This window comes from Bombina bombina, chromosome 6 (genome assembly GCF_027579735.1).
Source record: "Bombina bombina isolate aBomBom1 chromosome 6, aBomBom1.pri, whole genome shotgun sequence".
NCBI lineage: Eukaryota > Metazoa > Chordata > Amphibia > Anura > Bombinatoridae > Bombina > Bombina bombina.
The window spans coordinates 1,119,836,427-1,119,861,870 of record NC_069504.1 but is presented as its reverse complement, the minus strand read 5'-3'; the positions used below and the strand labels follow the sequence as shown (position 1 = coordinate 1,119,861,870).

The 25,444-nt window shown below is 42.4% G+C and overlaps 1 protein-coding gene across 1 annotated transcript in view; it reads left to right on the top strand.

Annotated features, from left to right (window-relative positions):
• DNAI7 (dynein axonemal intermediate chain 7) overlaps positions 1 to 25,444 on the top strand; it is a 188,526-nt gene that overhangs the window by 92,709 nt on the left and 70,373 nt on the right. Inside the window, exons 8-11 of the mRNA XM_053719083.1 lie at positions 1,224 to 1,512; positions 4,542 to 4,662; positions 17,509 to 17,666; positions 18,471 to 18,657. Coding sequence (XP_053575058.1) covers positions 1,224 to 1,512; positions 4,542 to 4,662; positions 17,509 to 17,666; positions 18,471 to 18,657 — 755 coding nt within the window. The remainder of the gene's footprint in view (positions 1 to 1,223; positions 1,513 to 4,541; positions 4,663 to 17,508; positions 17,667 to 18,470; positions 18,658 to 25,444) is intronic.

Below are 25,444 nucleotides of genomic sequence, written 5' to 3'. Positions count from 1 at the left end.
CTTCTTGGATGGCCTCTCACCGCCTAAAAATCAACATGTCCAAGGCTGAGTCCCTTCTAATCCCCTCCTCTAAATCTACTCCAGTTTCTAATTTTTCAATCACTGTTGGTGACACGACTATCTCCCCATCACCCCAAGTCCACTGCCTAGGAGTTACACTTGACACCAATCTGTCCTTCATACCCCACATCCAATTGCTCTCTTCATCCTGTGGCAACCACCTACGCAATATCTTCAAAATTCATCCATTTCTAAGTGCTGAAACTACTAAACAGCTAATTCACTTCCTGGTAATTTCCCGAGTCGACTACTGTAATAACCTACTAACTGGCCTTCATCTCTCTCGCCTCTCCCCTCTTCAATCCATCCTAAATGCCTCTGTTAGACTAATCCACCTCTCCTCTCTGCATCTGCTGCACCTCTCTGCGAGTCCCTCTACTGGCTCCCCATCCACAGCAGAATTAAATTAAAAATTTTCACCCTGACCTACAAAGCCCTTACCAACGCAGCCCCCCCTACCTGTCCTTACTCATCAACAAATATACTCCAGCCCACGATCTAACAATGACCTCCTTGCATCTTCTATCATCACCTCCTCCCATGCTAGACTACAGGACTTCTTTCGTGCAGCACCAACCATCTGGAACACACTTTCTTGAGCTGACAGACTTTCCCCTAACCTCTCCTCCTTTAAACGCTCCCTAAAGACCTTTTTGTTTAGGGAAGCCTATCTCCAAATCAGTAACAAATTAATTCCACTTGCCTAATAGCTGCCCTCATCTAACTCCACACTAACATCATTCTCACCTTTGCAGTCCCCACCTCTTGTTTCTCACCCTCCTACCCATCTAGATTGTAAGTTCCCATGGGAACAGGGCACTCAATTCAATTTGCTTGTTAAATTTTGTCCGGTATCTTTTATATTGTATTGTACTGTACTTTTATCTTTGTACCCATGGACAACGCTTGCGGAATCTGTTGGCGCTTTATACATAAAGAATAATAATAATAAAATAATACATCAGCTTGTCATACCAGTGCAAACATAGTAATGCTGTTGATTAAACTTAAGCAAAGTTAGCGATTAACAGCACTAGTATTTTTGCGCTCCATTTGTAATCAAGCCCTAAATGGGAAACAGCTGAAAAAAGTTAAGATATTGTAGGATAAATTGGGATAACATCGTTTTTTGTGTTTCTGAACACATTCACGTTGTCTTCTAGATTTAAAGGTTACGAGTTTGTGGAGGAAGCCATTGGATTTGAGTTACCAAAGCCGCTAGCTGTGAAGAGTGTAGCTGTGCGCATCCTACACACTAATTATGACCATCTGTCACACCAGAGTCTCTCATTCTTTCCCCGGATAAAAGAAGTGGAGGAAACTGATCTATCAGCAGAGATTACTGATCCTGAGAACCACGTAGAAGATGTGAAGACAGAGGACAATGATCAGATACCAACAGGAGAAAATATTATTATAACAGATGAGGAAACGAAGTCTGAGGGCAGAAAGGTATGGTATGGCCTATACATAAAGCAGTTAATATGGTTGTATTTGGATTAAAAAAATAACTGAATGGCAAAAATGCTAGATGATCCAATGTAGTACAGATAAATATAGGTGTTAATTCAGGTGTTAAACACATGATTAAAAGAATCTCCAGATTGGCAATGTGCTGCCTTTCCTGAGATGGACATGATCTGGCTACACACATACAGTGGGGCAAAAAAGTATTTAGTCAGCCACCAATTGTGCAAGTTCTCCCACTTAAGAAGATGAGAGAGGCCTGTAATTTGCATCATAGGTATACCTCAACTATGAGAGACAAAATGTGGAAACAAATCCAGACAATCACATTGTCTAATTTGGAAAGAATTTATTTGCAAATTATGGTGGAAAATAAGTATTTGGTCAAAATCAAAAGTTCATCTCAATACTTTGTTATATATTCTTTGTTGGCAATGACAGAGGTCAAACGTTTTCTGCAAGTCTTCACACAAGGTTGTCACACACTGTTGCTGGTATGTTGGCCCATTCCTGCATGCAGATCTCCTCTAGAGCAGTGATGTTTTGGGGCTGTCGCTGGGCAACACAGACTTTCAACTCCCTCCAAAGGTTTTCTATGGGGTTGAGATCTGGAGACTGGCTAGGTCACTCCAGGACCTTGAAATGCTTCTTATGAAGCCAGTCCTTTGTTGCCCGGGCGGTGTGTTTGGGATCATTGTCATGCTGAAAGACCCAGCCACGTTTCATCTTCAATGCCCTTGCTGATGGAAGGAGGTTTGCACTCAAAATCTCACGATACATGGCCCCATTCATTCTTTCATGTACACGGATCAGTCGTCCTGTTTCCTTTGCAGAGAAACAGCCCCAAAGCATTATGTTGCCACCCCCATGCTTCACAGTAGGTATGGTGTTCTTTGGTTGCAACTCAGCATTCTCTCTCCTCCAAACACGACGAGTTGTGTTTCTACCAAACAGTTCTACTTTGGTTTCATTTGACCATATGACATTCTCCCAATCCGCTTCTGGATCATCCAAATGCTCTCTAGCATACTTCAGATGGGCCCGGACATGTACTGGCTTAAGCAGGGGGACACGTCTGACACTGCAGGATCTGAGTCCCTGGCGGCGTAGTGTGTTACTGATGGTAGCCTTTGTTACGTTGGTCCCAGCTCTCTGCAGGTCATTCACTAGGTCCCCCGTGTTGTTCTGGGATGTTTGCTCACCATTCTTGTGATCATTTTGACCCCACGGGGTGAGATCTTGCGTGGAGCCCCAGATCGAGGGAGATTATCAGTGGTCTTGTATGTCTTCCATTTTCTAATTATTGCTCCCACAGTTGATTGCTTTACACCAAGCTGCTTGCCTATTGCAGATTCAGTCTTCCCAGCCTGGTGCAGGTCTACAATTTTATTTTTGGTCTTCACCAAAGTGGAGTTTGGAGTGTGACAGTTTGAGGTTGTGGACAGGTGTCTTTTATACTGATAACAAGTTCAAACAGGTGCCATTAATACAGGTAATGAGTGGAGGACAGAGGAGCCTCTTAAAGAAGAAGATACAGGTCTGTGAGAGCCAGAAATCTTGCATGTTTGTAGGTGACCAAATACTTATTTTCCACCATAATATGCAAATAAATTATTTCCAAATCAGGCAATGTGATTGTCTGGATTTGTTTCCACATTTTGTCTCTCATAGTTGAGGTATAACTATGATGAAAATTACAGGCCTCTCTCATCTTCTTAAGTGGGAGAACTTGCACAATTGGTGGCTGACTAAATACTTTTTTGCTCCACTGTAAGCTGTTCCTAAATGGCTAGTGCGTTACTGGTTTGGAGCTGACTTTAAAGGGAAAGTAAAGTCCAAATTAAACTTTCATGATTCAGATAGGGCAGTGTTTTTCAACCAGTGTGTCGTGGCACACCAGTGTGCCGTGAGAGATCCTCAGGTGTGCCACGGCAGACTGAAAACAGTGCGACTTTTTTTTTTAAACTTTGCTTGTTTTTTACTCCCATGGCATAACAGCACAATACATACAGTATGTGTGTGTTTGTGTGTATGTGTATATATATATATATATATATATATATATATATATATGCTGTATTAGGCTACAATGTGTGATTTTTTTTAAATTTTGGGATGGTGGTGTGCCACAGGATTTTTTAATGTAAAAAAGTGTGCCACGGCAAAAAAAAAGTTAAAAATCACTGAGATAGGGCATGTCATTTTTAACAACTTTCTAATTTACTTTTATCATCAAATTTGCTTTGTTCTCTTGGTATTCTTTGTTGAAAGCTAAACCTAGGTAGACTCATATGCTAATTTCTAAGCCATTGAAGGCTGCCTCTTATCTGAATGCATTTTACAGTTTCTTACAGCTAGAGGGTGTTAGTTCATGTGTTTCATATAAATAACATTGTGCTCATGCACGTGGAGTTATTTAAGATTTAGAACTAATTGCTAAAATGCAAGTTTGCAAAAGATCTGAGATAAAGAGGCAGTCAGCAGAAGATTAGATACAAGGTAATTACAGAGGTAAAAAGTATATTTATATAACAGTGTTGGTTGTGCAAAACTGGGAATGGTAAATAAAGGAATTATCTATCTTTTTAAACAATAACATTTTTGGTGTTTACTATCCCTTTAACTATGTGTTTAATCCATTCATAGAAGGGTTAAATGTATCGTTCTATTCACATAATATAGCCAAAAATAAAATGCTGTAGCACATTAGAACATGTATTATTGCTCATTTTTCTCTCTAATAATCATCTCCACCTTGAGCTGGGGCCTGTTAGTCAGTTTGGAAGAAATTAAAAGGTAAATTGCTCTTCACTCATAAAGTTTACAACCATAATATAATTTAACTCTAATTTTGCAAAAGAGGGTAGCTATGGGTAGCTATGCCGTGTCTTTTCCTGATCCTATTAATGGTGTGTGTTACGTTTATACCAGGATCATTGGTACAATCCCATATTATTAGTTCCAGAGACAAAGGATGGCTAATTTATATTTCTCCAACAATAAATGTTTTCTAGAGCGTCCTGAGTTCTTTATCTGTCCGAGAGGAAACTAAAAGCGTGAATGGATCACGCGAAAAGCCTGCAGAAGAGATAGAAAAAAAAGCAGAAAGCCAGTTTGGCGGTGACACATCAGAAGGTTTGTGTTATCAGTATGGGAGTATGTTCAGATTCTCAGTATAAATTATTTACTCTGCAGTCTGTAAACCTAGTAGTAGAGATGTAAAAGTATTTTAATGTGTTTCACTTGTTATTGCTTTTGAATATATTAAACAAGCTGGTTTGAGTATTTTAATACACTTACATTTATTTATTTTACGATCCATCAAAGTCCTTGTTAGTTAATTGATTCCTGTATCAGCCAATAAGTATTTACGCTTCACTTTGATCTTGGCCATTTCAGGCCCTATTAGGGGATGGCTCAGGAATAGTCCCTGCCTGTCAGTTTTTTATTAACTTACACCTAGATTACGAGTTTTGCGTTGCGGCTTTTAATAATGAAAAAATGGCACGTTCAGCGTAAAAACAGTAACGCACTATTGGGAGTTGTGTTGGTATAGCTATACTGCAAGGATTTTAGCCTGTAATGCAACGTCAGTCCCACACTCAAAATAACGTTTCTTTCATGTAATTGGCAAGAGTCCATGAGCTAGTGACATATGGGATATACAATCCTACCAGGAGGGGCAAAGTTTCCCAAACCTCAAAATGCCTATAAATACACCCCTCACCACACCCACAATTCAGTTTTACAAACAAGTTTGTGCTAGATTTCTACGTTGATATGCGCTTCTCAGCATTTTGAAGCCCGATTCCTCTCAGAGCACAGTGAATGTCAGAGGGATGTGAAGGGAGTATCACCTATTGAATGCAATGGATTCCTCTTGGGAGATCTATTTCATAGGTTCTCTGTTATCGGTCGTAGAGATTCATCTCCTACCTCCCTTTTCAGATTGACGATATACTCTCATATTTCATTACCTCTACTGATAACTGTTTCAGTACTGGTTTGGCTATCTGCTATATGTGGATGGGTGTCTTTCGGTAAGTATGTTTTCATTACTTAAGACACTCTCAGCTATGATTTGGAACTTTATGTATTAATATAATGTTCTAAATATATGTTTTGTACTTATATTTGCCATGAGTCAGGTTTATGTAGATTTCCTTTTGCAGACTATTCAGTTTCATATTTTGGAAAAAACATATTTAGAATTAGAAATTAGAATTAGAAAATATTTCTCTTACCTGGGGTTTAGTCTCTTTTTTTTCAAATTGACTGCTTTTTCACTAAAATTTTGCGGACAAAATTAGGCTTGCGAGGCGCAAAATACTGATGTTTATTGCGCCATTCTTGACGCGAGAATTTTTTGGCGCGAAGGACCTCCGGTGACGCAAGTTCGTCATTTCCGGCTTCTTAATTGAAACCAAGTCCTTATACAAGGAGCGTCTGCAATGACGCGAGTGTGTCATTTCCGAATGTTGTTAGCACCAAAAAAAATTCAGTTTGCGTTGTGCGTCATACTTGGCGCCAAATAATTTAATTATTTAAAACCCCATTCCTATATGCCTCTTGCCTTTTTCTATGTCAGAGGGCTATGCTGTTTGCATTTTTTCCCATTCCTGAAACTGTCATATAAGGAAATTGATTATTTTGCTTTATATGTTGTTTTTTTCTCTTACATTTACAAGATGTCTCAATCTGATCCTGTCTCAGAAACCACTGTTGGAACCCTGCTGCCTGATAACAGTTCTACCAAAGCTAAGTGTATCTGTTGTAAATTTGTGGAGATTATATCTCCAGCTGTGGTATGTAATAGTTGTCATGATAAGCTTTTACATGCAAAGAATGTATCCATCAGTAATAATACAATGCCTGTTGTTCCTTCAACATCTAATGTACATGATATCCCTGTGAATATAAAAGATTTTATTGCTGATGCGATTCAGAAGGCTTTGTCTGCTGTCCCACCTTCTAATAAACTTAAAAAAAAGGTCTTTTAAAACTTCTCATAAAGTTGATGAATTTTCAAATGACTAACAACATACTGAATTATCCTCCTTTGATGAGGATCTATCTGACTCAGAAGATCCTACCTCAGATATTGACACTGATAAATCTACTTATTTAAAATGGAGTATATTCATTCTTTGTTAAAAGAAGTGTTGATTACATTGGATATTGAGGAAACTAGTCTTCTTGATGTTAAAACTAGTAAACGTTTAAACTCTGTTTATAAACCTCCTGTGGTTACTCCAGAGGTTTTTCCAGTTCCTGATGCTATTTCTGATATGATTTCTAAGGAATGGAATAGGCCTGGTACTTCTTTTATCCCTTCTTCAAGGTTTAAAAAATTGTATCCTTTGCCAGCAGTTAGAAGCTTTAGGGATCTTTTCCCAAAACTCCAAACTAACTGTTTTCGTTCCTTTCGACAAAATAAGGAACAGAAACCCAATCCTTCCCCTAAAGAATCTGGTTCCAATTGGAAACCTTCAAGTTGGAATAAATCCAAGCCGTTTAAGAAACCAACGCCACCCACCAAGTCTGCATGAAGGTGCGGCCCTCATTCCAGCTCAGCTGGTAGGGGGCAGATTAAGATTCTTCCAAAGCATTTGGGCAGATTCTGTCCAAAATCAATGGATTCAGAGTATTGTCTCTCAAGGGTACCGAGTAGCATTCAGAGTAAGACCTCCTGTGAGAAGATTTTTTCTCTCACGCATCCCGGCAAATCCAGTAAAGGATCAGGCTTTTTTGAAGTGTGTTTCAGATCTGGATCTTTCAGGGGTAATCAATCATACCAGTTCTGTTTCAGGAACAGGACCTGGGGTTTTATTCAAATCTATTTACTGTCCCAAAGAAAGAAAATTCATTCAGGCCAGTTCTGGATCTAAAAATTTTGAATTGTTTTGTAAGAGTGCCAACTTTCAAAATGGTGACTATTCTGCCTTTTGTTCAGCAAGGTCATTATATGTCCACGATAGACTTACAGGATGCATATCTTCATATTCCGATTAATCCAGACCACTATCAGTTTCTGAGATTCTCTTTTTTAGCATTACCAATTTGTCGCTCTTCCATTTGGCCTAGCAACAGCTCCAAGAATTTTTTCAAAGGTTCTCAGTGCCCTACTCTCTGTAATCGGAGAACGGGGTATTGCAGTGTTTCCTTATTTGGATGATATCTTGGTACTAGCTCAGTCTTTACATTCTGCAGAATCTCACACAAATCAACTAGTGTTGTTTCTCAAAGACATGGTTGGAGGATCAATTTACCAAAAATTTCCTTAATTCCTCAGACAAGGGTCACCTTTTTAGGTTTCCAGATAGATTCAGTGTCCATGACTCTGTCTCTAACAGACAAGAGACGACTAAAATCGGATTCAGCTTGTCGGAACCTTCAGTCTCAATTATTTCCTTCAGTAGCGATCCCCTTTGCTCGTTTTCATATGCGACCTCTCCAGCTTTGTATGCTGAATCAATGGTGCAGGGATTATACAAAGATATCACAATTTAATCCCAATTTTCGACTCTCTCTGACTTGGTGGTTAGATCACCATCGTATAGTTCAAGGAGCCTCTTTTGTTCGTCCAACCTGGACTGTGATCACAACAGATGCAAGTCTTTCAGGTTGGGGAACTGTCTGGGGATCTCTGACAGCACAAGGGGTTTGGAAATCTCAAGAGGCGAGGTTACCAATCAATATTTTAAAACTCTGTTCTATTTTCAAGGCTCTTCAGGTGTGGCCTCTGTTGAAGAGAGAACCGTTCATTTGTTTTCAGACAGACAATATTACAACTGTGGCATATACCAATCATCAGGGTGGGACTCGCAGTCCCCAAGCTATGAAAGAAGTATCTCAGATACTTTCTTGGGCAGAATCCAGCTCCTGTCTAATTTCTGTGGTTCATATCCAAGGTGTAGACAATTGGGAAGCGTATTATCTCAGCCATCAGACTTTACATCCGGGGGAGTGGTCGCTCCATTCAGATGTGTTTTCTCAAATTGTTCAGATATGGGGTCTTCCAGAAATAGATCTGATTGCTTCCCATCTAAACAATAAACCTTTCAGGTACCTGTCCAGGTCCAGGGATCTTCAGGCGGAGGCAGTGGATGCGTTAGCAGTTCCTTGGTGTTACCAACCTGCTTATATCTTCCCGCCTCTAGTTCTTCCAAGAGTGATCTCCAAGTTCATCATGGAACAATCATTTGTGTTGTTGGTAGCTCCAGCATGGCCTCACAGGTTTTGGTATGCGGATCTTGTTCAGATGTCTAGTTGCCAGCCTTGGCCACTTCCTTTAAGACCAGACCTTCTGTTCGTTTTTCCATCAGGATCTCAAATCATAAAATTTTGAAGATATGGAAATTGAACGCCTAGTGCTTAGAGGTTTCTCTGACTCAGTGATCAATACTATGTTACAGGCTTGTAGATCTGTTTCTAGGAAGATTTATTATCGAGTTTGAAAGACATGGTGTTTTTCTCATAATTTTCCTGCCATTCTTTTAGAATTCCTAGAATTTTACAGTTTCTTTAGGATGGTTTGGATAAAGGTTTGTCTGGGGACAAATATCTGCTCTTTCCGTTTTATTTCACAGAAAGATTGCTAAGTTTCCTGATATTCACTGTTTTGTGCAGGCTTTGGTCCGTATCAAGCATGTCATTAAATCAATCTCTCCTCCTTAGAATCTTAATTTGGTTTTGAAGGCTTTAAAAGTACCTCCGTTTGAGCCTATGCATTCTTTGGACATTAAACTACTTTCTTGGAAAGGGTTGTTCCATTTGGCCTTCTGCTACAAGAGTTTCCGAATTATCTGCTCTTTCCTGTGAATCTGCTTTTTTGATTTTCCATCAGGATAAGGCAGTTTTGCGGACTTAATTAAAATTTCTACCTAAGGTTGTGAATTGTAGCAACATTAATAGATTTTCTGGTCCTAGGAAAGGTCAGATAGCTTCTGCCATTTCCTTGGCATCCTGGTTAAAGCTTTTGATTCATCAGGCTTATTTGGAGTCGGGTCAGGCCCTGCCTCAGAGAATTACAGCTCATTCTACTAGATCAGTCTCCACTTTGTGGGCTTTTAAGAATGAAGCTTCAGTTGATCAGATTTGCAAAGCAGCAACTTGGTCTTCTTTGCATACATTTACTAAATTCTACCGTTTTTATGTATTTGCTTCCTCGGAAGCAGTTTTTGGTAGAAAAGTTCTTCAAGCAGCTGTTTCAGTTTGATTCCTCTGCTTATGTTTACGTTTTTCTTTTCATTTATCTGAATAAACGTATATTTCGAGTTGTAGATTAATTTTTTCAGCCAAAAATGACTTATAATTTGTATCCCTCTCTAGTGACTCTTCTGTGGAGTTCCACATCATGGGTATTACTATCCCATACGTCACTAGGTCATGGACTCTTGCCAATTAGATGAAAGAAAACATAATTTATGTAAGAACTTACCTGATAAATTAATTTCTTTCATATTGGCAAGAGTCCATGAGACCCACCCTTTTTATGGTGGTTACGATTTTTTGTATAAAGCACAATTATTTACAAATTCCTTTTTTTGATGCTTTTTACTCCTTTCTTTATCACCCCACTACTTGGCTATTCGTTAAACTGAATTGTGGGTGTGGTGAGGGGTGTATTTATAGGCATTTTGAGGTTTGGGAAACTTTGCCCCTCTTGGTAGGATTGTATATCCCATACGTCACTAGCTTATGGACTCTTGTCAATATGAAAGAAATTAATTTATCAGGTAAGTTCTTACATAAATTATGTTTTTTCGTGGGATTTCCATAGCGCCGGTATTACAGATTGTGCGGTGAGGCTAAAATGCTTGGGTTACAGCCTTTACCGACACGATCCATACCGCCATCTGAAAGTAGTAGTTTTGGATTTTGTGTAACCAAAATGTTTCACAAAACTCATAACTAAAGTGTTACAAAGTACACTAACACCCATAAGCTACCTATTAACCCATAAACCGCCACCCTCCCGCATCGCAAACACTAAATTAAACCTATTAACCCCTAATCTGCTGCCCACCCACATCGCAACTATTCAATAAAGTTATTAACCCCTAATCTGCCGCCCACCCACATCGCCAACACTATTTAAATATATTAACCGCTATTCCCCGCACCCCGACATCGTCTCCACTATAATACAGTTATTAACCCCTATTCAGCCGCTCCCCGACATCGCCACCACTAAATCAAGTTATTAACCCCTAAACCTCCGGGTCTCTCACATCTCCGCCACTAAATAAACCTATTAACCCCTAAACCTAAAACCCCCCTAACTTAAAATTAAAATTACAATATAACTCTATTTAAATAAATAAAAACTTACCTGTGAAATAAATATAAACCTAATGTTACGGTTACCCTTAGTCTCGCTGAGAGATGGACCGCTTAGTAGCCTGGATCCCTATTGCTGAAGAGGGGAGAAGCTGCTTTCCATAGTATTCTATATGAGTCTCGCAAATATAGAATAATCCCCCTTAGCTGTAGTACAGCTAGGATACCCTTCTGCCCACAAAAACGAGTTAACGCTGCGATTGAGGGTCAATCAAGAACTCAGGACTGGGATGCCCAGCCTGCTTTTTTATTGAGGTTACATGCACACAGGGCACTCCCAGGGGGGAAAGCATAAAATCCCCCATCACACATTTAGATAGAGAGACAATATCCTTTGACAGGCCACAATAGGATTACAGTACTTCAGATAACAAGTTACACATAAGAAAACAATGCAGTTCATCTTATCAATTAGCAGTCTGACTCCGGAGGTGATTAGACAATGGGATTGTTTATCACTAAACTTAGAGCTGAGGCAAGCAAACTTGTATTTAGAAAATAGTTTCTAAAAGCTGAAAAAAAGTTAACTCTTTATGAAATGATACTTGTTACGGTTTTCTTGGAGCCCTTCTTAGGCGCTGGCTTGGCTGGTTCAGGCATTGCTGCTGGGAAATAAGCTCTTCACAACAAAATAACTAATGCTTCTGTAACAGTGCTCCCTTTCTGTGGAACACTCTGGCAGACACGGTCTGACCCCTTTTGGGGGCAGACTAAGGCTGTCCAGACCGCTGGTTATGCGGGGCTGAGGTCGGTTTGTCTGGACAACCCGTCGGCGTTGCCATTCTGTTTCCCAGGTCTGTAAGTAATGGTGAAATTGAAGGGTTGCAACGATAAACTCAAACGTAATAGCCTGCCGTTATCTCCAGAGACCCGGTTCAGCCACACCAACGGGTTATGGTCGGTGAGTCAATTTCTTTAATGCCCACACCAAAGCCAAACACTCCTTTTCGACCGCTGCATAGCTGACTTCGCGGGGCAGGAGCTTCCGGCTGATGTAGGCAACTGGATGCTCCCCTCCATCTTCGCCTACTTGGCTGAGGACGGCTCCCAGCCCGAACATGGAAGCATCTGTATGGACGATAAAACGTTTGTTAAGGGCTGGGGCCGCCAAGACAGGAGCGTTAATTAGAGCATTTTTGATAGCCTGGAAAGCCGTTTCACAGTGGGGAGACCACAGGACCTGTCGAGGTAAGTTCTTCTTGGTCAAGTCAGTCAGGGGTTTGGCAAGTGTGCTGTAGTCTGGTACGAACCGTCTATAGTACCCTGCCGTGCCCAGGAAGGCTAGGACCTGAGTCTTAGTGATGGGGGTGGGCCAATTGGCGACAGCTTCTATCTTGGCCGGCTCTGGTCGCTGCTTTCCACACCCCACCCGGTGACCCAGGTACTGTACCTCGGCCATCCCAAAGTGGCATTTTTCTGGCTTCAGAGTCAGGCCAGCAGCCCGGATCTGATCCAGAACCATTCCTACGTGAGCTAAGTGGTCCTCCCAGGACTCACTGTGGATCGCTATGTCGTCCAAGTAGGCGCAAGCAAAACTCTGGAAGCCATCCAGGAGCCAATCCACCAAGCGCTGGAATGTAGCTGGGGCATTCTTCATCCCAAACGGCATTACCCTAAACTGATATAAGCCGAATGGGGTGACGAATGCCGACTTGGGGATAGCCTCCGGGGCCAGGGGAATCTGCCAGTAACCTTGGGCATAGGGTAAGCGTCCGTCACGGTTTTTTCATTGAGCCTCCGATAGTCTACGCAGAACCGGGTGGTCCCATCTTTCTTGGGCACCAAGACAACTGGGGAGGCCCAGGCACTATCGGAGGGCTCAATTACCCTGAGTTGGAGCATCTCATCGATCTCCTTCTTCATTCCTGTCCTAACTGCTTCGGGGATTCGGTACGGAGCCTGGCGCTAGGGAGCTTGGTGGTTAAAGTAGTGTACCCTGGCTTCGGGGAGAAGGTGAGGTGTTTGGACTGTAGGAGTTGATTGAGCTGCTCCCTTTCAGTGGGGCTAAGTCGGTCTCCTATCTGAACCTGAGCCACTATACCTGTGGGGAGACTCTTTTCTAATAGGTCTGGAATGGGTAGACTGTCGGGGTCTTCCTGAGGGGAACAACATACGGCCGTCACGTTCTCTGGTCTCTCAAAATATTCCTTGAGCATGTTTACATGGAATGTCTTTCTAAGATTGTTGTTGTGGCAGCTAGCTATCACATAAGTGGTGTCTCCCCTTTTCTCTACGATCTGGTAGGGACCCTGCCAGGACGCCTGCAATTTGTCTGTCTTCACCGGCTTAAGTACTAACACCTTTTGTCCTATGGTGAAGATTCTCTTTCGGGCCCCCCGATCGTACCATACTTTCTGTCTTCTCTGGGCCGACTGGAGATTAGCCCGCACGGATTTGGCTAATTGCTCCATTCGGTCCCTGAGTTCCAGCACGTATGGCACAATGGGGACACCGTCAGTCTCCATCTCTCCCTCCCAGTGCTCCCGGATCAGGTTTAGGGGTCCCCGTACCTTTCTTCCGTAGAGCAACTCGAAGGGAGAGAACCCTGTCATTTCCTGGGGCACCTCCCGATAAGCAAATAGGAGGTGCAGCAGGAAGCGTTCCCAGTCTCGGTATTCCTGAGTGAACGTCTTGAGCATTTGCTTGAGGGTCCCATTGAACCTCTCACACAGCCTGTTCGTCTGGGGGTGGTATGGGGAGCTCAGGAGGGACTTAATTTCGCAAACCCTTCCAGAGTTGTTGGGTCAATTCAGCCGTAAATTGGGTGCCTCGGTCGGATAGGATTTCTTTTGGAAATCCTACCCGGGAGAACACCTGTACTAGTGCATTCGCTACCGTATCCGCTTGTATGTTGGATAGGGCGACAGCCTCTGGGTACCTGGTAGCGTAGTCCACTACGGTAAGAATGTAGCGCTTACCGGAGGGACTAGTGGTAGCCAGTGGTCCCACTAGGTCAATAGCAACCCGGCTGAAGGGTTCCTCTACAATGGGCATATTTACTAGATGGGCTTTAGGGTGATCGCCTTCCTACTCGTTGACACACATCGCAGGTGTTACAGTAAGTTCTAACGTCAGCGTGTACCCCTGGCCAAAAGAACGTGTGAGTAATGCGGTGTAGGGTACGGGTTACGGCTAGGTGGCCTGCTAAGGGGATGTCGTGGCCTATCTTGAGGATTTCTTGACGGTATTTGTGGGGCACTACCAGCTGTCGCCTACGCTGTCCCCTTTTCTCTGTCCAACGGTATAGTTTCCCTTTTTCCCATAAGAATGTTTCGTTATCTGCCCCGCCCCCTCTGGTCTCTGCTTGTTCCCGGTACTTTTGTAAGGTCGGGTCAGTCTTAGACTCTGTCTCGAAAGCATCTGGGGTGTCCCAGGGTATGGGGCCTAACATGTCAGGCAAGGTCGGGGTAGGTCTTACCTGTGTCTCCCGCACTGGTGAGAGCTCTCGCTCCGTCCGGGCTTGGGCCCGTGTAGTCACTGGGTCCGCCTCGTTGTTGCATACTGGAGCATAGGCAGAAGTCATGGGGCCCAAATCGTTGCCCAGTAGTACTTCGGCAGGTAAATTATCCATTATGCCCACGTTCACAGCCCCCTTTCCCGCTCCCCAGTCAAGATGCACTTTAGCTGTTGGAATTTTGTACACATCCCCCCCCCGCCACTCTAACGGCCACAGTCTGTCCGGATCGCTTGTGCTTTGGCACCAAATGACTCTGTACCAGCGTGATAGTAGCCCCTGTGTCTCTCAATCCCTCGGTAGATCGCCCCTCGAGCCATACCTTCTGCCGATGGTGCTGGCGGTTATCTGAGGCAGCATATACAGGGTCCGCCTCGTGAAGCGGCCCCAAATATTCCTCCATAGGGGCCTCTTGGTTAACACAGAGGGCCCGGGCCGGACGATATGACCCAGAGGGGTAATTGTAATTCCTGGGTGTCTGGTGCATATTAAGGGGGCAGCTAGCCATGAAATGCCCTGGTTGCTTGCATCGGTGGCAAATCCGTGTGGGACGCTCAGAGCTGTTATTGGGTGGTCCTGAGTGTCGGGCGGGCCCTGCGGGCACCGGGGCTCGGAATTCAGCACGAGGGGGTGCACGGTAAACCTCTCTGGGTTCGACCCGTGCTGGAGCTCGGTAGTTCGTGGGTTCGTGAAGACGGGAGTCATAATGTTCATCGGCCAATTTGGCTGCTTCTTCTAAGGTAGAAGGCCGCCTGTCTCGCAGCCATTCCTTCCCTTGCTGTTCCATGCCATTATAAAAATGTTCTAAGAGAAACAATTGTAAAATTTCCTCACCAGTCACCGATTTACTTCCGCTCATCCAGTGATTTGCCGCTCTCCGCATTCGGTGCGCCCATTCCATATGGGTATCGTTAGGCTTCTTTTTCGTGCCCCGAAACTGTCGGCGATACGTGTCCGGAGTTACCGCGTACCGTCGCAACAGTGTCTCCTTAACTAGCTCATACTGTGACACTTCCTCAGCACCCAGAATACGAAAGGCTTCCAGGGCTCGCCCGGATAGTTTCCCAGACAATATCGTGGGCCACTCCCTGTTGGGAATCTGGTGCAGGGCACATTGCCTTTCGAAGTCCGCCAAATATTCATCAATCCCTGTCTCGCTCTCTAGGAAGGATCGAAATGCCGCATACGGTATCTTGGGCCTCCCAGCATTTTTCGACAGGGATGATTACCTGCGGGGCTTCAGCATTGCGGTGTGCGTTCGCTAGGTTGAGTTTGTGGGCTCGAGTCTTTCGTATATCCTCGTCCGCTTCCGCCATCAACTGCTGTACCAATTCCATGGAGGGGTTCAGCCCGTACAGTGAGAGCCTCTCCCGAACAATCCTGGTTTTTTCGTCACTAATCGTGGTCGGTGTTTCCGCCATTGTGAAGCTCTGATCCAGTTCGGTCAATTCTGCGATCAGCTCTCTCCTCGGCCGGTTGCTGGCGTACCCCCCTCTGCTTTCAAGTAAATCCTTTAGGGTTGTACGCTTCAATTTTTCGTAAGCGCTCTCCATCCGTTCTGTACCTCTCCTAGGAAATCCAGGAAAATCCCACCGCTGCCGCCAAATGTTACGGTTACCCTTAGTCTCGCTGAGAGATGGACCGCTTAGTAGCCTGGATCCCTATTGCTGAAGAGGGGAGAAGCTGCTTTCCATAGTATTCTATATGAGTCTCGCAAATATAGAATAATCCCCCTTAGCTGTAGTACAGCTAGGATACCCTTCTGCCCACAAAAACGAGTCAACGCTGCGATTGAGGGTCAACCAAGAACTCAGGACTGGGATGCCCAGCCTGCTTTTTTATTGAGGTTACATGCACACAGGGCACTCCCAGGGGGGGAAGCATAAAATCCCCCATCACACATTTAGATAGAGAGACAATGTCCTTTGACAGGCCACAATAGGATTACAGTACTTCAGATAACAAGTTACACATAAGAAAACAATGCAGTTCATCTTATCAATTAGCAGTCTGACTCCGTAGGTGATTAGACAATGGGATTGTTTATCACTAAACTTAGAGCTGAGGCCAGCAAACTTGTATTTAGAAAATAGTTTCTAAAAGCTGAAAAAAAGTTAACTCTTTATGAAATGATACTTGTTACGGTTTTCTTGGAGCCCTTCTTAGGCGCTGGCTTGGCTGGTTCAGGCATTGCTGCTGGGAAATAAGCTCTTCACAACAAAATAACTAATGCTTCTGTAACACCTAACATTAAACTATAAATTAACCTAACATAACTATTCTAATAAAATAAAAACTACCAATTAAAATATCTAAATTACAAATTTAAAAAGACCTAACACTACGAAAAAAATTAAAAAATCTAAATTACAACTAAAAAAACAAACAAATCCTATGAAAATTTTTACCAAAAATAATAAACACTAAAATAACGAAAAATAAAAAACACTAAGATTACAAAAAATAAACGAAATGATCAAAAATAACAATTACACCTAATCTAATAAAAAAGCCCCCCCCAAATAAAAATACCTCCTAGCATACAATAAACTACCATAAGTCCTTAAAAGAAATCAGCTCTTTTACCCCCCAACAGTAAAACCCACCACTCAACCAACCCGCCAAAATAAAAAAACCTAACTCTAAAAAAAAACTTAAGTTATCCATTGCCCCTAAAGGGGCATTTGTATGGGCATTGCCCTTAAAAGGGTGTTTAGCTCTTTTGTATTGCCCTTAAAAGGGCATTCAGCTCTTTTTCAGAGCCCTAATCTAAAAACAACAACAAGGTCTTCATCCTGGCGACGGCATCTTCATCCATCCCGGGGGCGTCTTCTATCTTCATCCCGGCGGTGCGGAGCTGAGCCATCCAGGAAACCGAAGACATCCTGCACGGAGCGTCCTCTTCATACGGTCGTCGCCGTACCTGAAGTTGAATGCAAGGTAGCCGTTTCATAATGGCGTACCTTGCATTCCTATTGGCTGATTTGATTCTTCAAATTCAAATCAGCCAATAGGATGAGAGCTTCTGAAATCCTATTGGCTATTCAAAACAGCAAATAGGATGAGAGCTACTGAAATCCTATTGGCTGATTTGAACAACAGTTTAACAAACAATTGCATGTCATCTAATTTCTACTAATTGCTGTCTCATGTACAATTTTTGCACTAATGTGATGTTTCTGCAGGTGTATCCTCTTTGCCTCTATTAAACGATGATAACCTTGAGGATGAAGATGATGTGGTGGACTTGCGCCAGTTTGCCACACTAGGTGGAGTCTATTATTTTGATCTGTTTGATCTGCCTCCACAGTGCAAACAATACAGGGGCTGGACCATAGTAGAGGTAAGGTTTGTCCCTGAGCATTAGCAGTAGATAAATTCAGGCAAGACTAGACTTCCTGTTACATGAGTATAGGCCCAGATGGCTTCCCAGTGATGTGTATCATTGTAGATAAGAACATTCTTCACTTGGGGTAAAGACAAGATTGGCCCTCTCTTGAAGAAGACATTTACAGCATCTACACCCAACTTCACAATCAATACTCTAGTCTGTGAATGGAGTTGAGCATTGCAGTTTCTGCTTTTTAAAGGGTTGCTAGACACATAGTATATACGGTCAATTAAGCACTGCAATGCAAAAGAAATGTTTTAAAATCATTTAACATTATAATTTTGTTATCACAGTAAAAAGGTTCAGCAAATCAGAAATACACCTCTTATAAAATGTGAAGGAATCCTCGTTCCTGGTCTCCTTTGTTATGACCAGTTAGGGACAAATGTTAATTAACTTGTATTCTGAGCTAACCAATCTCTGTACAACATTTTGCAGGCCATCAGATTGATTACTGATCCCCCATACTGTCAGTGTTAGTAGCCAATTCTTCTCAAAGCTTTATAGTGTGGATTTGGTTGTTACCTTATTTTGGATGAATATGATACAGCATTTTGTTCACAATGTTTTCATTTTATAATTCAGTTTTCATTCTTTCCAAGTTTAGTTATTTGAAATGAAAGATCATATTTCATTAGCAACAGTATGTGATCTATTTACAAAGTAAAATATATTTTACAATATTGTGCTATAAATGTTATTTTGAGTAGACAACATAAAGGATTATGTTACACTAACTTCGGGATTTATTTTTAGATCTTAAGTGGGGGGCTGCAGACACATCCTTACCCCGAGGACCCTCTGCTTACAAATACTTTAGGGGTAACACAGCCAGAGAAGGACGGAGAGATTCATGCAGCGCCACCTGTTACAGTATCATTGCACATGCGTAACAATCTTATATTTTTTGAAGAACCTCAAGTTGCAAGATGGGAAGCTAAAAGTAATGTCTGTTTATCTAAAGTAACTTTAAAACTGAATGAGTGTCAATGCATAGTCACTATTTTAAGATTGTAGATCATATCTACAGCATAAAAATGTCACCACAACATTATCTTGTGGGGCATGGAGCTAAATTAGGGAGATCAGGGGGGCGGATGCCCTTTAATCCCTGTGCATGTACTTGTCTTTTTGGTAAATTTACTTTTATATAGTCATTAAAGCGATTGTAAAGTTTAATGAATAAGTGCCCGGTAACTTAGAGTAATCATAAAAACAGTAGCACTTTCATTCATTAAACTTTACAATGACGCTTATTTTTTTAAATTACTCACCTTTCCGTTATGGTAAATATAACACAGATCCTCCACCTGCAGCTCGTCCTTTCATTAGCATATTGATGAGGAACCTGCTTCCTTTAATCCTTGCGTGCCTCACGAGCTGGATGCCAAAGGGGGCACACAACAATTGGAGGAAGCCGAATTTGTCATCGATCTGCTAAAGAAAGCAGGAGCTGTGGACAGAGGATCGGCGTTATGTTTACCATAACACAAAGCTAAGTATTTTAAAAAATAAGTGTTGTAAAGTTTAAAGAATGAAAGTGCCCCTGTTTTTAAGATTATTTTTAGTTACCGGGCACTTATCCATTAAACTTTACAATAACTTTAAAGAACTTCTACATTGAAGAATACTGTTACCAACAAAAAACATTTACTCATCAGCCAACTAAGTGGAACTTGAAAATGTCCCCCCCCCCCCAATATTAAAGGTCCATGGAATAATATGGTTACTGCCCCACTTGCTGACTAAAGGAAAATTGACACCTTGTTTTTACATAGATTTTTTTTTTTTTTTTTAAACAAGTTAATTTAATTGTGGTAAAATTCAGAAACAAAGTCAACAACTTCTGCTACCTCCCATTTAAGTTATTAAGAAACATGAGTGATCCACAGAGGCAAAGCATAGATAGTATTCAGTATATTTCAGTCAAAGATATGGAAACACTAAACTCCTTTCTAACAGAAATTTAGGAACAGAGGAGCAATGGTTGCTTAAACACCATAGATGTACTGGTTCTGCAGGAAAGAGGACTAAACACCATAGATGTACTGGTTCTGCAGGAAAGAGGACTAAACACTATAGATGTACTGGTTCTGCAGGAAAGAGGACTAAACACCATAGATGTACTGGTTCTGCAGGAAAGAGGACTAAACACCATAGATGTACTGGTTCTGCAGGAAAGAGGACTAAACACCATAGATGTACTGGTTCTGCAGGAAAGAGGACTAAACACCATAGATGTACTGGTTCTGCAGGAAAGAGGACTAAACACCATAGATGTACTGGTTCTGCAGGAAAGAGGACTGTACTTTAAATAACCAGCATCCTTATGGCATAAAAAAATACCAGGACAAAGTAACAGTCAGAGATATTTACAGTGCCAGGCAGCCAAAGAGAGAAATGCAGTGAAATGAAAAGATGTGCAGAAGCAGAGAGAGGCACAGGTAGGGAGAAGAACAGACAAAAAGAGGTTGCACCATAGAGAGGAACATACAGTGAGTAGAACAGACATGAAGAGACAGCACCATAGAGAGGAACATACAGTGAGTAGAACAGACATAAAGGGACAGCACCATAGAGAGGGACATACAGTGAGTAGAACAGACATAAATAGAAGAAGCACCAGAGAGAGGAACATACAGTGAGTAGAACAGACATGAAGAGGAAGCATTAGAGAGAGGGACATACAGTGAGTAGAACAGACATAAAGAGACAGCACAATAGAGAGGGACATACAGTGAGTAGAACAGACATGAAGAGACAGCACCAGAGAGAGGGACATACAGTAAGTAGAACAGACATAAAGAAACAGCACCATAGAGAGGGACATACAGTGAGTAGAACAGACATGAAGAGGAAGCATTAGAGAGAGGGACATACAGTAAGTAGAACAGACATAAAGAGACAGCACCATAGAGAGGGACATACAGTGAGTAGAACAGACATAAAGAGACAGCACCATAGAGAGGAACATACAGTGAGTAGAACAGACATAAAGAGACAGCACAATAAAGAGGAACATACAGTGAGTAGAATAGACATAAAGAGACAGCACCATAGAGAGGAACATACAGTGAGTAGAACAAACATGAAGAGACAGCACCATAGAGAGGAACATACAGTGAGTAGAATAGACATAAAGAGACAGCACCATAGAGAGGAACATACAGTGAGTAGAACAGACATGAAGGGACAGCACCATAGAGAGGGACATACAGTGAGTAGAACAAACATAAAGAGACAGCACCATAGAGAGAGACATACAGTGAGTAGAACAGACATGAAGAGACAGCAGCAGAGAGAGAAACATACAGTGAGTAGAACAGACATAAAGAGACAGCACCATAGAGAGGGACATACAGTGAGTAGAACATACATGAAGAGACAGCACCATAGAGAGGGACATACAGTGGGTAGAACAGACATAAATAGAAGAAGCACCATAGAGAGGGACATACAGTGAGTAGAACAGACATAAATAGAAGAAGCACCAGAGAGAGGGACATACAGTGAGTAGAACAGACATGAAGAGACAGCACCAGAGAGAGGGACATACAGTAAGTAGAACAGTCATAAAGAGACAGCACCAGAGAGAGGGACATACAGTGAGTAGAACAGACATAAAGGGACAGCACCATAGAGAGGGACATACAGTGAGTAGAACAGACATGAAGAGACAGCAGTAGAGAGAGGGACATACAGTGAGTAGAACAGACATGAAGAGACAGCAGCAGAGAGAGGGACATACAGTGAGTAGAACAGACATGAAGAGACAGCAGCAGAGAGAGGGACATACAGTGAGTAGAACAGACATAAAGAGACAGCACCATAGAGAGGGACATACAGTGAGTAGAACAGACATAAAGAGACAGCACCATAGAGAGGGACATACAGTGAGTAGAACAGACATAGAGGGACAGCACCATAGGGAGGGACATACAGTGAGTAGAACAGACATAAAGAGACAGCACCATAGAGAGGGACATACAGTGAGTAGAACAGACATGAAGAGACAGCAGTAGAGAGAGGGACATACAGTGAGTAGAACAGACATGAAGAGACAGCAGCAGAGAGAGGGACATACAGTGAGTAGAACAAACATGAAGAGACAGCAGTAGAGAGAGGGACATACAGTGAGTAGAACAGACATAAAGGGACAGCACAATAAAGAGGAACATACAGTGAGTAGAACAGACATAAATAGAAGAAGCACCAGAGAGAGGGACATACAGTGAGTAGAACAGACATAAAGAGACAGCACCATAGAGAGGGACATACAGTGAGTAGAACAGACATAAAGAGAAAGCAGCAGAGAGAGGGACATACAGTGAGTAGAACAGACATAGAGGGACAGCACCATAGAGATGAACATACAGTGAGTAGAACAGACATAAATAGAAGAAGCACCAGAGAGAGGGACATACAGTGAGTAGAACAGACATGAAGAGACAGCAGTAGAGAGAGGGACATACAGTGAGTAGAACAGAAATAAATAGAAGAAGCACCAGAGAGAGGGACATACAGTGAGTAGATCAGACATGAAGAGGCAGCACCATAGAGAGGAACATACAGTGAGTAGAACAGACATGAAGAGACAGCACCATAGAGAGGGACATACAGTGAGTAAAACAGACATAAATAGAAGAAGCACCAGAGAGAGGGACATACATTGAGTAGAACAGACATAAAGAGACAGCACCATAGAGAGGGACATACAGTGAGTAGAACAGACATAAAGAGACAGCACCATAGAGAGGAACATACAGTGAGTAGAACAGACATAAAGGGACAGCACAATAAAGAGGAACATACAGTGAGTAGAATAGAAATAAAGAGACAGCACCATAGAGAGGAACATACAGTGAGTAGAACAGACATGAAGGGACAGCACCATAGAGAGGAACATACAGTGAGTAGAATAGTCATAAAGAGACAGCACCATAGAGAGGAACATACAGTGAATAGAACAGACATAAATAGAAGAAGCACCATAGAGAGGAACATACAGTGAGTAGAACAGACATGAAGAGACAGCACCATAGAGAGGGACATACAGTGAGTAGAACAGACATAAATAGAAGAAGCACCAGAGAGAGGGACATACAGTGAGTAGAACAGACATAAAGAGACAGCACCATAGAGAGGGACATACAGTGAGTAGAACAGACATAAAGAGACAGCACCATAGAGAGGAACATACAGTGAGTAGAACAGATATTAAGAGACAGCACCATAGAGAGGGACATACAGTGAGTAGAATAGACATAAAGAGACAGCACCATAGAGAGGAACATACAGTGAGTAGAACAGACATGAAGAGACAGCACCATAGAGAGGAACATACAGTGAGTAGAATAGACATAAAGGGACAGCACCATAGAGAGGGACATACAGTGAGTAGAACAGACATGAAGAGACAGCACCATAGAGAGGAACATACAGTGAGTAGAACAGCCATAAAGGGACAGCACCAGAGAGAGGGACATACAGTAAGTAGAACAGACATAAATAGAAGAAGCACCAGAGAGAGGGACATACAGTAAGTAGAACAGACATAAAGAGACAGCACCATAGAGAGGAACATACAGTGAGTAGAACAGACATAAATAGAAGAAGCACCAGAGAGAGGGACATACAGTAAGTAGAACAGACATAAAGAGACAGCACCATAGAGAGGGACATACAGTGAGTAGAACAGACATAAATAGAAGAAGCACCAGAGAGAGGGACATACAGTGAGTAGAACAGACATAAAGAGACAGCACCATAGAGAGGGACATACAGTGAGTAGAACAGACATAAAGAGACAGCACCATAGAGAGGAACATACAGTGAGTAGAACAGACATAAAGGGACAGCACAATAAAGAGGAACGTACAGTGAGTAGAATAGACATAAAGAGACAGCACCATAGAGAGGAACATACAGTGAGCAGAACAGACATGAAGAGACAGCACCAGCACCATAGAGAGGAACATACAGTGAGTAGAATAGACATAAAGAGACAGCACCATAGAGAGGAACATACAGTGAGTAGAATAGACATAAAGGGACAGCACCATAGAGAGGAACATACAGCGAGTAGAACAGACATGAAGAGACAGCACCATAGAGAGGAACATACAGTGAGTAGAACAGACATGAAGAGACAGCACCATAGAGAGGAACATACAGTGAGTAGAACAGCCATAAAGGGACAGCACCATAGAGAGGAACATACAGTGAGTAGAATAGACATAAAGAGACAGCACCATAGAGATGAACATACAGTGAGTAGAATAGACATAAAGAGACAGCACCATAGAGAGGAGCATACAGTGAGTAGAACAGACATAAAGGGACAGCACCATAGAGAGGAACATACAGTGAGTAGAACAGACATAAAGAGACATCACCATAGAGAGGAACATACAGTGAGTAGAATAGACATAAAGAGACAGCACCATGGAGAGGAACATACAGTGAGTAGAACAGACATGAAGGGACAGCACCATAGAGAGGGACATACAGTGAGTAGAACAAACATAAAGAGACAGCACCATAGAGAGAGACATACAGTGAGTAGAACAGACATGAAGAGACAGCAGCAGAGAGAGAAACATACAGTGAGTAGAACAGACATAAAGAGACAGCACCATAGAGAGGGACATACAGTGAGTAGAACATACATGAAGAGACAGCACCATAGAGAGGGACATACAGTGGGTAGAACAGACATAAATAGAAGAAGCACCATAGAGAGGGACATACAGTGAGTAGAACAGACATAAATAGAAGAAGCACCAGAGAGAGGGACATACAGTGAGTAGAACAGACATGAAGAGACAGCACCAGAGAGAGGGACATACAGTAAGTAGAACAGTCATAAAGAGACAGCACCAGAGAGAGGGACATACAGTGAGTAGAACAGACATAAAGGGACAGCACCATAGAGAGGGACATACAGTGAGTAGAACAGACATGAAGAGACAGCAGTAGAGAGAGGGACATACAGTGAGTAGAACAGACATGAAGAGACAGCAGCAGAGAGAGGGACATACAGTGAGTAGAACAGACATGAAGAGACAGCAGCAGAGAGAGGGACATACAGTGAGTAGAACAGACATAAAGAGACAGCACCATAGAGAGGGACATACAGTGAGTAGAACAGACATAAAGAGACAGCACCATAGAGAGGGACATACAGTGAGTAGAACAGACATAGAGGGACAGCACCATAGAGAGGGACATACAGTGAGTAGAACAGACATAAAGAGACAGCACCATAGAGAGGGACATACAGTGAGTAGAACAGACATGAAGAGACAGCAGTAGAGAGAGGGACATACAGTGAGTAGAACAGACATGAAGAGACAGCAGCAGAGAGAGGGACATACAGTGCGTAGAACAGACATGAAGAGACAGCAGTAGAGAGAGGGACATACAGTGAGTAGAACAGACATAAAGGGACAGCACAATAAAGAGGAACATACAGTGAGTAGAACAGACATAAATAGAAGAAGCACCAGAGAGAGGGACATACAGTGAGTAGAACAGACATAAAGAGACAGCACCATAGAGAGGGACATACAGTGAGTAGAACAGACATAAAGAGAAAGCAGCAGAGAGAGGGACATACAGTGAGTAGAACAGACATAGAGGGACAGCACCATAGAGATGAACATACAGTGAGTAGAACAGACATAAATAGAAGAAGCACCAGAGAGAGGGACATACAGTGAGTAGAACAG